General features: G+C 38.9%; 1 protein-coding gene across 2 annotated transcripts in view; it reads left to right on the top strand.

Annotated features, from left to right (window-relative positions):
- The window catches only part of SEC63 (SEC63 homolog, protein translocation regulator), a 261,114-nt gene extending 248,400 nt beyond the window's left edge, over positions 1-12,714 (top strand). For both annotated transcript variants that reach the window (XM_029595314.1, XM_029595313.1), the window contains exon 21: positions 11,135-12,714. In XM_029595314.1, coding sequence (XP_029451174.1) covers positions 11,135-11,278 — 144 coding nt within the window. In that variant the 3' untranslated portion in view covers positions 11,279-12,714. The remainder of the gene's footprint in view (positions 1-11,134) is intronic.
- Positions 12,715-16,871: the final 4,157 nt, after the last annotated feature.

The following is a 16,871-nucleotide window of genomic DNA, read 5'->3' on the forward strand; positions in this document are numbered from 1 at the left end:
GCTCTCTAGCAGTTTAAAAGGTCATGGCATTTGGAGGATATAACACACGCTAGGAAACTCTACAGTGCCCAAAATAAAAAAAAAAAGGCCAGGATGCAATATTTGATGTGATAAACTGATTGTACAACAGATGGCTTTCAGGCAGTTTTGCAGAAGGGTGGTAAGAAGGTTTAGAATGTTTCAGTGTGAAACGGAAAATCAACAACTGTAACATGGGTGTATCCCTAACATAGCAGAGGCTTTGAGTGGCATCAAATGTGAAACACCACACAAATCTGACAAAGGCTGACATCTTTTTCTCCTTCACTCATTTGTAAAAAGAGGCAATTAAGAATGGGATCGGAAGGAGCTGAACTGAAGTTATCTTTAGGAGCTGCAGGCTCTTCAAGCAGACTTTTTTTGGTGAGGAAGGGGGGAATATTCAGGAATTTGCTCTAACATCGAATGGAAAATGTCTTCTCTTTGAAGATATACTAATTCTTTCTGAATTCCCTATGAATAATCTACATTGTACAAGGTGGATCTTAGGGGAGAAGGGCAAGAAAGATAGACCTGCCTCCCTTAAGAGCCACCTTGTACAAGTAGCATAAAGAGACACAAATACATTACAATTACACTTTTTCAGACATTATCCTTGTTTGATTAAAAAGGGATCATCATATTTGAGACATCATCATAAAATCTGTGCTTGAATTGCCTACTGAATCGTCCATGGATGACTGTGGACAGTTAAACATTGAAACATGATGGCAGAAAAAGACCGAATGGCTCATCCAGTCTGCCTATCCATCCAGTTAGTTTAGCATAATTCTCACCACTTCCTTAGAAGATCCCCTGTTATTATCCCATGCTTTCTTGAATTCAGATACTGTTTTATCTCCACCTCCTCCACTGGAAGGCTGTTTCATGCTTCCACCACCAGATCCTTTAGAATTGATTAAAAAGTAATTTTAAATAAAGGTGGGTCACTAACCCTGTAGACAGCGTTCTCCAGTCTTTTCAGGGCCAGACTTTTATTTATTTTATTTAAGGTTTTTATATACCGAGAAATGTTGGGAACATCTTCTCGGTTTACAGAAAAAACCATAATGTAGCAACAGGCTTTACATTGAACATGGAACACAGAGTGATCAATCTAGGGGGTATCCAAAAACCAGAAGAGAAAAGTTGAAGATGTCTATTTGGTTTACAGAAAAACGTGATGCAGTAACAGTCTTTATAATGAACAAATAGCACAGGGTGATAATTCTAAAGGGTATCCAAAAACAAGAAGAGGAGTTATAAATAGAACACATAGCAGGACAATGTGTAATAGTTCTAAAAAAAAATATTTAGGTAGACAAGCAATGCTGAAGGGATGGTATATGCATCAATGGGTATTGTGTGTGTGATATGGTGCCTCATGACCTCATCTGTGTTGGCAAGTCTAAGAGGATTCTTAGGACCTGCATATTGGAACATCGTAGTTGCATTAAACAAATGAAAATGGACACCATTAGAACATAAGAAATTGCCATACTGGGTCAGAGCAAGGGTCCATCAAGCCCAGTATCTTGTTTCCAATAGTGGCCAATCCAGGCTACAAGTACCTGGCAAGTACCCAAACACTAAATAGATCCCATGCTATTGATGCCAGTAATAGCAGTGGCTACTCTCTCAGACAACTTGATTAATAGCAGTTGTTAGACTTCTCCTCCAAGAACTTATCCAAATCTTTTTTAAACTCAGCTACCCTAACTGCACTAACCACATCCTCTGGCAAGAAATTCCAGAGCTTTATTGTGTGTTGAGTGAAAAAGAATTTTCTCCAATTAGTTTTAAATGTGCTACATGCTAATTTCATAGAATGCCCCCTAGTCCTTCTATTATCTGAAAGAGTAAATAACCAATTCACATTTACCCATTCTCGACGGTTGGACAGGATCAAAACAAAAGTCTAAGAACCAAACTGCTGGACAGTCAATTTGATCACCAGCGTCTCATGTAGGTGTTAAAAGCGAGGAGCTTTTTGACACAGTAATTCCATCTAAAAGCACTTTAGAAAGAAGTAGTACTGGGTGCTCCCAAAGTTGCTTCACAAGGCATCGATTCTAATCCACCACCTCATTAAAGCAGTCTTTATTTCACTCAAATATCATATTCTTTATTTCAAATTTTCTTTTATATCTGAGATAAATTGCCAGTTCATCCTCATGAAATTAAAAAAAAAAAAAGTGTCACTGGGTTCAGTCCTTCTTACAATAGTTCCTAAAGAGTAGATCTGTTCCTTATTTCTAAAGATAAGCAATAACTTTCCCAGATTTACATGGCTGCTAATGGTTTATGTGCTTTTCCTCCAAGAACTTACCTAAGCCCCTTTTTCAACCTAGGTATGCTAATTGACTTGACCAAATCTTCTGAGAACAAATGCATCAACTTGATAATGTATTTAGTAGAAAAATACTTTCTCCAGTTTGTTTTAAATTTGCTACTTGTTTCATGGTGTGTTTACTAGTTTTAGTACGATTGAAAAGAGTAAATAACTGTTCCCTGTTTACCTTTTGTTGCCCTTGATTTTATAGACCTCTACCATATCTTTTGTCATCCCTTTTCCAAGTTGAAGAGCCCTAACCTTCTCAGTTTTTCTTCATAAGGGGACCATTCCACCCATTTCATTATTTTTGTTGCCCTTCTCTGTACTACTTGTAGCTCTGCTATATCTCTTTTTTTAAATGGGATGACCAGATCTGTACACAATACACAAGCTGTAGTTAAGCATGGATTGTTATAAGTAGCATGATATTCTCCATTTGTTTTCCATTCCCTTATCATATTTCCCAACATTTTTTCTTTTTTGACTGCTGCCACACACCAAACTTAGAGCTCAAACTAAACAAATATCGGTGAAAATGGAGGATGTACTAGATCAGATAGACAAACTAAAGAGTAACAAATCATTGGGACTGATGGCATCCACCCCAGAATTCTAAAAACTAAAATATGAAATTGCAAACCTATTACCTGAAACAGGTAAATATTTAGACTGGGAGATGGCCAATGTGGTGCTGATTTTTAAAAATGGCTTCGGGATGATCCGGAAAACAATAGGGAAGTCTTGCCTTAACAATCTTTTAGATTTTTTTGAAGATAAAAATAAACATGTAGATAATGGTGAGCTGGTTGATGTAGTGTATTTGGATTTTCAGAAGGCATTTAACAGCGCCCCCCATGAGAGACTCATCAGGAAATTACAAAGTGATGGGATAGGAGGCGGGAAATGGTTAAAATATAGGAAACGAGATAGAACTAAATGGTCAGTTTTCCAAATGGAAAAAGGTCATTAGTGGAGTACAACAGGGATCGGTACTAGAAACTGTGCTGTTTAACATATTCATAAATGAGCTGGAGCATGGGTTAGTGAGTGAGGTGATCAAATTTGCAGATTCCACAATTATTCAAAGTTGTTTCCATGGTATTAGATTTTGAAGAACTGCAGAAGACTTAGGGAGACTGCAAAGTGAATCACATAGGGAAAAATAATCCCAAATTCAGGTACACAATGCTGGATTCTGTATTGGGAGTCACTACTCAGGAAAAGGACCTTGCAGTTCCTGTGGACAGTACATTGAAATCCTCAGCTCAGTGTGCAGCGGCAATCAAACAAGCAAATAAAATGTTGGGAATGATCCAAAAAGGAATAGTGAATTAAATGGAACATATAGTGGCTCTATATTAACCTATGGTGCAACTGCACCTTGTATATTGTGAGCAGTTGTGGTCACCCCATCGCAAAAAAGACATAGTAAAATTAGAAAAGGTACAGAGGAAGGCAACAAGAGTGATAAAGGAAATGGAACAGCTCTTCTATGATGTCAGGCTACACAGTTTAGGTCTATTCAGCTTTGAAAAGAGACTGCTGAAACAGGACCTAATTGAATGTTTATCAAATCACAAGTAGGGTGAAACAGGTAAATAAAACAAAGGGGCACTCCTTAACACTAACAACCTGCAAATTTAAAACCATAGAAAGTCGTCTTTTTTTTTTTATTATTCTGCATACAATCAAGCTGTGGAATCTTTAGCCATATAACATGGTCAAGGTGAAAGAAGCTATTTTATCCAAAAGATCTTCATTCAAAAATTGGAAGAAGGATCCAACAGAAGAAAATAGGATAATGCATAAGTGTTGGCAAGTTAAATGTAAGACATTGATAAGACAGGCTAAGAGAGAATTTGAAAAGAAGTTGGCCATAGAGGCAAAAACTCACAGTAAAAACTTTTAAAAATATATCTGAAGCAGAAAGCCTGTGAGGGAGTCAGTTGGACCGTTAGATGATCGAGGGGTTAAAGGGGCACTTAAAGAAGATAAGGCCATTGCGGAAAGATTAAATGATTTCTTTGCTTCGGTGTTTACTGAAGAGGATGTTGGGGAGGTACCCGTGCCGGAGAAGGTTTTCATGGGTAATGATTCAGATGGACTGAACCAAATCCCGGTGAACCTAGAAGATGTGGTAGGCCTGATTGACAAACTGAAGAGTAGTAAATCACCTGGACCGGATGGTATACACCCCAGAGTTCTGAAGGAACTAAAAAATGAAATTTCAGACCTATTAGTAAAAATTTGTAACCTATCATTAAAATCATCCTTTGTACCTGAAGACTGGAAGATAGCTAATGTAACCCCAATATTTAAAAAGGGCTCTAGGGGTGATCCGGGAAACTACAGACCAGTTAGCCTGACTTCAGTGCCAGAAAAATAGTGGAAAATGTTCTAAATATCAAAATTACAGAACATATAGAAAGACATGGTTTAATGGAACAAAGTCAGCATGGCTTTACCCAAGGCAAGTCTTGCCTCACAAATCTGCTTCACTTTTTTGAAGGAGTTAATAAACTTGTGGTTACAGGTGAACTGGTAGATGTAGTGTACTTGGATTTTCAGAAGGCGTTTGACAAAGTTCCTCATGAGAGGCTTCTAGGAAAAGTAAAAAGTCATGAGATAGGTGGCGATGTCCTTTCATGGATTACAAACTGACTAAAATACAGGAAACAGGATTAAATGGACAATTTTCTCAGTGGAAGGGAGTGGGCAGTGGAGTGCCTCAGGGATCTGTATTGGGACCCTTACTTTTCAATATATTTATAAATGATCTGGAAAGAAATACGACAAGTGAGGTAATCAAATTTGCAGATGATACAAAATTGTTCAGAGTAGTTAAATCATAAGCAGATTGTGATAAATTGCAGGAAGACCTTGTGAGACTGGAAAATTGGGCTTCAAAATGGCAGATGAAATTTAATGTGGTAACAAATGGTAATGGAACCCATGAGGGGTGGTGAGATACTTGATCTAGTGCTCACAAATGGGGATGTTGTCTCTAATGTCAAAGTAGATGCCCACCTGAACACCAGTGATCATGAGATGGCATGGTTTGATATTGCAGATAAGATACAGAGATGTCACTCAAAGACCCAAGTTTCGAATTTCAAAAATAGAAACTTTGTCAAAATGGGGATGTTCTTGGGAGAAAATGAGTGAGGTGGAACAACTGAAGGCCAAATTAAAAGGAGCTATCACAAAGGCAACAAATCAGTATGTTAGAAAAGTAGACAAAAGTAAGTGGAAAAAGAAACCAATCTGGTTCTCAAAGGAGGTGGCTGAAAAAACACAGGTATAAAGAACAGCATGCAAAAAGGTTAAATAATCCCAAAAAGGAGAACACAGGGAAGAATACCTGGTGAAACTGAGGAAGTCGAAAGAAATCAGGAAAGCAAAAAAGTTAAACATAAGGAAGGATTGCCAAAGAGGTAAAGCGAGGTGATAAAATGTTTTTCAGATTTATCAGAGAAAGAGAGGCCTGAAAGAGGTATAGTGAAATTGAAAGGTAATGAGGAGCAATGTGTGGAGAGGGATGCAGAAATATTAAACAAATACTTAAGTTCGGTATTCACTAAAGAAGACCATGGAGAAGGACCATTGCTGGTTGACAAGACTGTAGATGGAAGGGGAATGGACGAATCTTAGTTTAAAGAAGAGAATGTATGGGAAGAGCTAGGCAAACGGAAAGTGAACAAGGCCATGGGGCCTGATAAAGTATATCCCAGGATAATAAGGGAGCTCAGAGATTGATGATGAGTCCACTGAAAGACCTGTTCAATAGATCCCTGGATTCAGAAATGGTGCCATGTGACTGGAGAAGAGAGGTGATGGTCCTGCTACACAATAGTGTTAGAGAGGAGGCCGGAAACTAGAGGCTGGTTAGCCTCACCTCGGTGGTGGGAAAATGGAGTCTCTGCTGAAGGAAAGGATAGTTGAACTATCTACAGTCTGGTGGGTTGCCAGACCCGAGATAGCATGGATTCACCAGAGAGAGGTCCTGTCAGACAAATCTGATTGATTTTTTTGATTGGGTGACTATAGAATTGGATCAAGGAAGAGCGCTCAATATGATTACTTGGATTTCAGCAAAGCTTTTTATACGGTTCTGCATAGGAGGCTCATGAATAAAATGAGAAGTTTGGAGCTGGCGCCAAGGTGGTGGAGTGGATTACAAATTGGTTGACTGTCATGAGACAGCATGTAATGGTAAATGGAACCTACTCTGAGGAGAGAATGGTGTTAAGTGGAGTGCCACAGGGAATGCTTTTGAGATCAGTTCTGATCATATATTTGTGAGCGACATTGCGGGAGGGATAGAAGGTAAAGTTTGTCTATTTGTGGAAGATACTAAGATCTGCAACAGATTGGAAATGCCTGAAGGAGCAGAGCGAATGAAAACTGATTTAAGAAAGCTTGAAGAGTGGTCGAAGGCTTGGTACCTGGATTCAATGCCAAGAAGTGCAGAGTCATTCATCTGGGGTGCGGTAATCCAAAAGAACTGTATGTCTTGGGGGGTTAAAGTTTAATGTGCATGGGCCTAGAGAGGGATCTTGGGATGATGGTGTCCAATCTGAAGGTGGCAAAGCAATGTGACAAGGCAATAGCTAAAGTCAGAAAATTGATGGGCTGAATAGAGAGCAATAACCAATAAGAAAAAGGAAGTGATAATGCTCTTGTACAGGTCCTTGGTGAGGCGTCAACTTGAGTACTGTGTTTAGTTCTGGAGACCATATCTCAAAAAGGTTAGAGACAACGGAGGTGGGCCAGAAAAGGGCGACCAAAAAGGTGTGGGGTCTGTCTCGGAAGACTTTTGAGGAGAAGCTGAAGGATCTAAATATACACTGGAAGAGAGGAGGTGCAGGGGATTATGATACATTGTCAACCAACTCTGGGCCCTGACTTTTACAGCACTGATACGCAGACATTAGGGAAAAAGCACAGGACTGCTTCTATGGCCAAGTCCAAAAGGAAAGCATGTTCAAGCATCATTGTCTGAATTATCAAGGCTGCTCACCCTGTAAAAATGTTGCTAGTAGTATTATTACCCTTAACATAAGGCTTGGGGCTAATCTGCATGGAGCAGCAGTTATTCCCATAAGAAGCTTGCTGGGCAGACTGCATGGACCGTTTGGTCTTTTTCTGCTGTCATTGGTATATTGCTATGTAACAAATGTCCTACAGACCTTCAAAGATCAGGTGGCCAACAAATTGTTCTAATGTAATCAGTGAGGTGGTCATGTTCTACCTGAACAAGCAGAAAGGAACAGGTTTTACTCCTCCTGTGCTAGGAAGTTGAAAATAGGTGAAACTGGGCCGTGTCTCATAGGATAAGCTTAAGAGGCACATACCTGGCAGGGAATGAGTTCATCCTGGAAGACAGTTTGTGAATGGAGAGCACAGTCGCTTACCTTTGTGGACTGCAAGATAATTAGCCATACATTAGTACCCTCCTCCCCTTTCATCACCCATTTTTGTGGATGATTATCATTTGGTTTTCCTACTAATCCCTCTGCATTATGATGTATGAAAATATTGAACAAAATCTGGAAGCGAGACAGATCCAAGAGGTACTCCTCTGTTACTGCTCCACTCCCCATCTTTTCCCTTGAACTCAGTTTACTGTTAGACTGAGTGATGGATATCAGGGTGTTTCTAGCCCAGTTTATTACCCAAAGCTCTACATGTAGGTTTCTCAACTCATTTATTAGTTTCCTGTGTTAGGCAGTGTCAAATGCTTTATTGAATTCATAAGTATACCAGTGCTTATTCCTGATCTAATTCTTTGGTCATCTAGTCAAAGAAATTGATCAGATTTTATTGACATCTCCCTCTGATAAATCCATGCTGCCTTGCATCCTGTATTCTGCTGGATTCAAGATAGTCCTCTATCTTTTTCCATTTAGCAGTGACTGAATAATATGTACCTAATGCAGTAGCCGATCATACTGATTAGAATGTGCTGTCTTTTTAATTTGAAAAAATTAAAAACAGTTAAATGAAAGGTCCCACAAACTCAAAATATAAAAAAGACTTATCTTCTGATTTGCATTTGTCATGTATTTTATAATTGTTTTGTCTTGTTTGAAATCAGAATTAAAATTTAGAGAGGAATGGAATAGAGAGAGTAAGGTGGCCATCTTAGTTTCTAAGATGCCTTGCAGTTGATGTCTTACAGCTGACCTTAATTTTAGTAACATGCAAGAATAGATTGTAGTTGTTTATTTTATTTATTTTTGGATTACACTTTTTGGTACTTCAGAGCAGATTACATTCAGGTATTTCCCTATCCCCAGGATAGGGGCTTACAATCTAAGTTTCTACCTGAGGAAATGGAGGGTAAAGAGACTTGCCCAAGGTCACAAGGAACAGCAGATTTGAACCCTGGTTTTCCTGGTTTGTAGTCCACCTCACTAACCCCTAGGCTACTCCACTCTATTTAGTCACTTATTTTGCTGAATTTAGACCATAGTTTGCAATTAAATGTAATCTGTCTTGAGGTAAACCTTGGTAAAAGGAGTATAATATGTCTATAAAATAATAAGACTGAGAAATATCTTGGTGATTGAAAAGGAAGTGTGAATCTTGGGGGTGATACTAGACAGCAGTTTAACTGTGCAGTTGCAAATAACTAGAGTAATTAAATCATCTTTTCTAGAGTTGCGTTTAATTCGTAATCTTAGGCCTTACCTAGAATATAAAGATATGATCTGTAAAACAGCTCTTGCTTATTACAAGACTGATAAATCTTTATATTAGAGATTTACTTATCCTTTGTAAGCGTTGTTACAGAAGGATCAGAAGGAAAAGTTTGTTTTTTTGCAAATGACACTAAGGTCTACAAAAGAGTAGACATGCCTGAAGGAGTAGAGAGAATGAAAAGCAAACTAAGAAAACTTGGTCAAAAGTTTGGCAGTTAGGATCCAATACCAAGAAGTGCAGAGTCATGCATTTGGTGTACAGAAATCTGAAGTAGCTTTGTGATCGGCGATGAAAGTCTGATGTGCATGGACTGGGAGCGAGACCTTGGGGTGATGGTGTCTGACAATGTGAAGGTAGCAAAGCAGTGTGACAAGGTGGAGATTAATGACAGAGGGATGCTGGGCTGCATAGAGAGAGGCAGAACTAGTCGGGAAAAGGACGTGATGAGGCTCCTGTACAGGTGTTTGGTGAGGCCACATTACCCTAATCTATACGTGTGGGTATTGTATTTTTTTATTTTTTCGTTCAACACCAAATGATAAGATATTAAGATTAATCTATTTTAAAGATATCGCAGATAAGAATGGACATGATGTATCACACCCACCAATTAGTATTTATGATGAAACTGTTACCGTAACTTGATGGCACCTGTTTAGTGGATATAAATCAAGACATATACCAACATTAATATTTGTGCCTTGTTGTAAACCGTTGTGATGGCACCTAGCTTAATGATGGTATAGAAACGATTTTAAATAAATAAATCTGGAGTACTGTGTTCGTTTCTGAAGACCATATCTCAAAATGGATAGAGACTGGATGGAAGTGGTCCAGAGAGAGGCAGTCTGCACCAAAAGTTATGAGATTGAAGGACCTAAATATGTATACCCTGGGAGGAGAGGAGAGACAGGTGATATGATAAGGTATTAATAATGCTCAATAATCAAACCTTTTTCAATGAAAAGAAAACTGTAGAACAAGGGGTCATAATATGAAGCTGGAAAGGGGTCAAGTTAGGCCCAATGTCAGGAAATATTTCTTCATGGAAAGGGAGGTGGATGCATGCAAAACCCTCCCAGCAGCGGTAGTGAGGATAAGGACGGTAATGGAATTAAGAAGGGCGTGATGTAAACACAGAGGACTCCTGGTGCTAAAGGATAGAGACAGAAAAACCTAATCTATGTTGACTTGGGGTAACCTGCACAGCGCATCCATGAACCTAAGAATAAAATAATAGAGATTTCTGAGCAGACTGGATGGACTGCTTGGGTCTTTTTTGCTGGCATTTACTATGTTACTTCAGGAAACAATGTAAACTCTGGCTGTTTTTTTCTGCCTTTGGTTAGTATGTTTTCCCAATTCTGTTAGATCTGCTTTTTCTTGTTTTATGCTATGATTTTTAATTTGGATGTATGTAATTGTATGTGGGTCCTGATGGATATTCTGTTTGTTGTGCTGTATTTTAATGTTTCTACTGTAATCTGCCCATAGCCATGGTGGGTGGAAAATAAATGTAATAAAATACATTGTACAAGATTCTCCTGCATTCTTCAGGCAGTGATGGAAATGAATGCTTTTCTGTGCCCGGCATACACTTCTAGGGATCAAATTATCCAAAGTTCTGGGGTACAGCAGAAGCACTACCTGAAACGGAGTAAAGCATAAGTTAGGCACCTATCAAAATTGATCAGAAGAAAGCAATAAATTGCCGAAAACACCAGAAAAAAATATTTGTAAAATTAAAAAAAAAACATAAAACAACCCCCTTTGTGAATCTTTTCTTTAAGAGGAAGTGTGTAATCTCATCGGATTATTGAATTCTGAGACTGTGCCCTAGCAGTTCCCAAATCCCCTCTAATACTGACTCTGAATTTATTGGACTATATTTAGGTAAAAATATCTCTCCTTCCCCCCCCCCCCCCCAAACTCTTGTGGAAATGCCAGTGTAACCAAAAAATGTGCTGCCAGACCAACCACCTTTGGGGATGGCTGCATGTGTTAAATCATAAAGTGCAATAAGTGTTATATCAATCCAGACGATTTCTTCTGACAGACCCTTTCTTTCCTTTGCAGCTGGAAGTACATGAGGCTAAGCCGGTGCCAGAGAATCACCCCCAGTGGGCTGCAGCAATGGAGGGCGATGAGGATCAGGAGGACAGTGAGGGCTTTGAAGAGAGCTACGAGGAAGAGGAGGAAGAGTCTGAGGAAGAGGACTAAGCTGCGCTAGGACTGGACTGCAGCGTTTGCACACATTCTCTTCTGATATTGAAATATCTGCTCAGACCATTGCAGAAGAACTCCAGCTTAGTTTTGCTCCCTGCTAATAATGAGCACTTTGTGAGCTGCCACCGGCAGTACCGGAAAGATGCTTATTGGCTTATTACAGCCTTTGACGGTAGGAGAATATATTTCAATTGAAAAAAAGTATAAACCCTTCTTGGTTTTGTTACTATAAATGCCCAAAATTGTGGGCTGTATAGTCAGTGTACAATCCAATCCAGCAGAATAAAAAATGACACTCGGAAATGTAAGAGACTAGTTGTTAACCAGCCATCTTTCTGTAATTAAAAACCTATTTTAGACACTTTTTTAGTTGATATCAAATTCTAAGGTTCTTGCTTTTCAAAGTAACAACTGCATCAATACCAGGTTTAATTCTTCATCAGAATCCATCTCATTGATGGTTTTACCTTGACACCAATAATGCAATTGTATTTCAAAGAATTTATAGCTTTAAGTTTTCGTCATTTTTCCAGTCTTGGTATCCGTCAGTTTGTACCACAGTGTTGGAAGAGACATTCCATTTAGTCCACTGGACTATATTTTGCCTTTTTTCTTAAGCACCTAGGATTATCTAAAAGCTTAAAAAAAAAAAAAAGAAAAGAAATCATGAAAAGTGAGTGACTATCCTAAGCGTTCCTGAAGTAATTCAAACATGTTTGAGCCTCTGCTCCAACAGATCAGTGGAGAGCCTGGGAAAGGATTGTGGGACCATAATCTTATAGGGAAAATCTTTGGAAAAGGTGCATTTCGAAGAGTGAGAATGCTTTTTTAAAAATCAACATGACTGCCAAAATTATTTAAGAGGAGAGCCGTGCAGTGAAGACCTGTTTCCAGGACTGTCATTAAACTGGTAAATGTTTGCGGACTTGTTTATATCTGTAATGGTGGCCACCTCTTTTTTTTTTGTTTGTTTTGTTTACCCCTAGGCATTAACTTGACAAGGGAGCCCATATTTCATTTTCTACCTTTATGATACATAATTGCTGCTGAAGTAGCCTTGACAAAACTCCTTTGAATAGATTTCTATTTCCAAATCATGATGCATAGTTTCAGCTGTACTGGGCACCAGATATAGAAATGGCACGTAAATAATCACTTGGTGGGGGGGGAATGTTTTAATACCAAGTGTTTTCCAAACTGCAAGACTGAAAAAAAAAAAGTCTTATGGCGAAAAATATTTTTTTATCAAAAGGTACTGCCTCATCTCTTCCCCTCCACCCCAGCTGAATTCCTTATGGGCCACCATCTGATAACGCATAACTTGTGTGATCTTGTTTATTAAAGGGGGTTGTCATTTTAAAAGCAAAAATTACATTAGTCTATTCTTTGTAATTGAAATAGTTGCAAATAAAAACTTGAAAGTTTTGAAATGGCAAATTTTGTTTAACATTCTTCCTGCTCCCCGCCAACTCCATCGCCCACAAAATATAATAGATGGAGCAGAATCACCGCAGTCGGCTGTCTCCTGTGGGCCAGTACACATTAGGGATTTTCTTCCATCTTTGTACCTGTAACTTGCTGAGTAAAGCATGCCATGCAGCTCATACAAGGGATGCACTATGAGGTTTATCGACAGAGGAAAATGCAGTTTGTGTTAAATTACAGTTTGTTTCTTATTGAGATGTATCAAAATTGATATATAATCCAGAAAATGTATAGTGAAGTACAATAAAGTAGAATGCAATATGTGACATCACCCCTACAAAACCCATACTACAATATATATCCAGTAGTTTAAACATTAACATTAGATGAAAATACATTACATTGAATGGTACTGGAGATTACCATATAGACACTAGAGAAGACATAACCACCTCCAGTCATTTTATATAAATCTGATTTGCCTCAGTACTATAAAACCTTTTGGGGAAATAATGTCTAGTCTAATGTTGGTTGTATCATACCTGTTTGGCAATTCTTAAGAGGTCTAACTTTTTTTTCCCATAGACACAAAAATGGAGGAAACCTTTAGTATATTTATTTCAGTTTATGCTTACCATCTGCCCAAAGAGGCTAGAACACATTATATAAAAATGACAAATAAACAATGCCTGTGACAACATAAACAAGTTCACAAACAAACCATCAAGTCAAAAAATAGCTAACAATCAAAGCATACACAAAAGAACTTGACTCCAGAAATTTAAAACCAGCACACATAAATGCACTCTAAATGTTCTTTATAACATCTCAATTACAATATGCTGAGCTAAAGAGAATTCCCTGAACTTGTTTCCTGGAAAAAAGTGTCTATCAATTTTCTGAACATCAAGTAGAAGAGATTTTGACAATATCTGTGCAGTGGAGGAAAAAGCCCTCCAATTCATACTCATTAGTCTAATCTTTGTGGCAGAAATCTGCAATAGGTTCCCATAAGAAGATCTCAAATACCTTACTAGGGACAGACCACTAAAGAAATTTTATAAAATAATGTGGGTTCTTTCCAGAAAGCACCTTAAACGTTAAGGACAAAAGCTTGAACATCAGGCCCATATAGTCTAAATAGAAAAAGAAAGTATTCATGGGACAGGTACAGAGAGGGAGATGGTGTAGGGTCTGAGGTAATATAGTAGGAGACGGTTGGGCCAAGAGTTCCTATCTGCCAGCAAATACTATGTGAATGTTAAAAATACAGGGCAGTGCCCCATTTCTTGTAATTTAGAAGACTGAATCAGTAAGGGCAATGACTTATTAAAATTAGAGAAATGCCAATTGCAGCCAAAAATCCCACCCATATTGTTTTTGGGGAAGGGGGAAATGTTAGAAGATGGAAATTATCCAATTAAATAGTGGCTTCTGATTCCTATTTCAAATCCTTAAATACCTTCAGAAGAAAATGAGTGCCAGAAACTTGCCTGAGGTAGCAGTAACCCCCAAACAGTGGCAGAGTTCATGTATGCTTGAGACAGATAACAGAGCGTGGTGGAGGGGTGCAAGGGAGAGGGAGATAGCTGGAGAGATTGAGCAGGGTTTGCAGAGGGAAGTTAGGAGACTAGGTGGGGCCAAGAGAGATCCTTATCTGTCTAAAACTAGTGCATGTACAATTATGTACAGATTCAGCAGGTTAGTTAGAAAAAGAACTTTTGGCATTCTAAAAATGTGACTTAAAGCTCAAGAGAAAACTGATGGCACATCATAATGCCAAAGTCTGGAAGGTATTTATGGCCTATTGTGTGACACAGCCACTCAACATGAAATGTGCCTCTCTGAGCAGGAGGAGGAGAATGCATTCAAATCATGTTGCTTCTGAAAGCTCCGTGTTCTCAATTTATAGTCATCTGTCTCTTGGTGTGATTGTTAATTAGCTAGTGAATAATGAATGCACGTGTAACCTTTTCAAGTTGAGCTTGCGTGTTTCTTCTGCCAGGCTGGATCTTGGATCATTTTCAGTTCATAGTTTCTGAAGGATCAGGACATAATGTTTAATAAATGCACTTTTTCACACTTTTTGGGTGGTGTTAAAATACAAAAGCACATACCTTGAGTATTGTCATCTTGCAGAAACAAATGGTAAACCATTTCAATTGGTTTGAAATAGTTTAGGTACATAAAATGTTGAAGGCAGAAGATCCAGTTTTTGGGGTGCACATCACTGATTCCTGTAAGTTGTCTTATAATTAATCAGCCATCCAATACACCTTTCCTTTCTAAGTGTACATAAGTGTTTTACAGAACTGTATATGTTTGCCAAAATGTAATTGGCTTCAGAATTTGGATGTGTAAACTGGACGTAAAAGGAGAGCTAAAGATTCTTTTAATATCAAATGTTGGAAATTCCAGCTTTTTATATAAATCTATCAATAATGGCACACCGTTGTGAGAGGTATACCTGCATGCTTTTGAAAATGTATCTTAATTTTTCCTTACCTGCAGGGCATATAAATACCTACTAAAGAGCTCAAGCAGTATATGATACAAAACAGTATGATCTGCTGAGTGGTTAAGGACTAAGTGTACATTTATCACGGAGAGAAGGTGGTCACTTCTGCTTAACGGTTCTTTAGTGATGTACACAGTACTGTACAAAAAGACAGTCCCTGCTCAGTAAAGCTTACAATCTAATCAAGACAAACATACAGGGCAAAAGAGATGAGGAATTTCATTTATTAAGACAATGGTTAAAAATTAATGAGGCTGTAAGGAGGGGATTAAGATTTAAAATCAGCCTCCAAAAAGGTAGGTTTTTAGATAGTGTTTAAATAAGCAAGAGAAGTGTGATGCACCAGCTCAGGAAGTCCATTCCAAGTATATGCTGCTGTCAGGTGGAAAGCATGAAGTTTGGAATTGGCCATAGAGGAAAAAAGGCTTAGATAGGAGTGACTGCCTGCTGAGCTGAGTGCACAAGAAGGTGTGCAGAGAGGGATAAGAGAGAAGAGATAATGAGGAGCTGCAGAGTGAAGGCACTTGTAGGTGAGTAAGAGGAGCTTGAACTGTGTGTGGGAATGGATAGGGAGCCAATGTAGTGACTTGAGAAGTGAGGTTATATGGGTGTAGTGACTTTGGCAAAAGATAAGTCTTGCAGCTGAATTTTGGATAGATTGCAGTGAGAAAGATGGCTCGCTGAGAGACCTGTGAGGAGCAGGTTGTAATAGTCTAAGCAGGAGGAGATGAGAGAGTGAATAAGGGTTCTAGTAGTGTGTTCAGAAAGGAAGATATGGATTTTGGTGATGATGCAGAGAAAGAAACGGCACGTTTTAGCTGTTTTGGATACGTGTAGAGAAGAGAGAGAAGTCAAAGATGACTTCAAGTTTATAGGTTGAGGGAACAGGGAGGATTGCAATCCACAGTAATAGAGAAAAAAGAATGAGGGAAAGGGCTGGGGGGGGGGGGGGGGGGGGGGGGGGGGGTGATAAAAGGAGCTCTTTCTTGGCCATGTTGAGTTTAAGGTGACAGCAATATCAGATAAGCAGGCTGAAATCTGGGGCTGGATTCCTGATTACATTTTTGGTGTAGAGAGGTAAGTCTGCGAATCATCAGCATAAAGATGCTATTGAATGCCATGAGAGGAGATCAGAGCACTAAGGGAGTATGCATAGAGAAGAGGTCCCAGGCAAGAACCTGGTGGCACACCATCTGATAGTGGAAAGGCAGTAGAGGAGGATTCACAAGAGGAAAACCTAAAAATGCAATGGAAGAGGTAAACCAAGACAGGACGGAGTCCCAAAATTCAAGTGAGGAAAGAGTATCAAGGAGTAGGTGGTGATCACTTTCAAAAGCAGCAGGAGGATAAGGATTGAGTAAAGGACTTTTTGGCCATAAACAGGTCATTGGAGACTTTGGCAAGGGCTGTTTCTGTGGAATGTAGAGGGCAAAAAGCAGACAAGTGGGTCAAGAATGGCTTTAGATGAAAGTCAAGATTGCGGTGAACAGCACATTTAAGTACTTTGGAAGCAAAAGGGAGGAGGGAGATTGGACAATAGTTTTAAAGAGTGGCATGATCACAGCTTGTTTGAAGGCAATAGGAACAGTAGCGGTGGAAATTAATAGATTGAGGGTATGACAGATGGAAGGGATGATGACAGCA

The sequence above is a fragment of the Rhinatrema bivittatum genome, chromosome 3 (genome assembly GCF_901001135.1).
Source record: "Rhinatrema bivittatum chromosome 3, aRhiBiv1.1, whole genome shotgun sequence".
NCBI lineage: Eukaryota > Metazoa > Chordata > Amphibia > Gymnophiona > Rhinatrematidae > Rhinatrema > Rhinatrema bivittatum.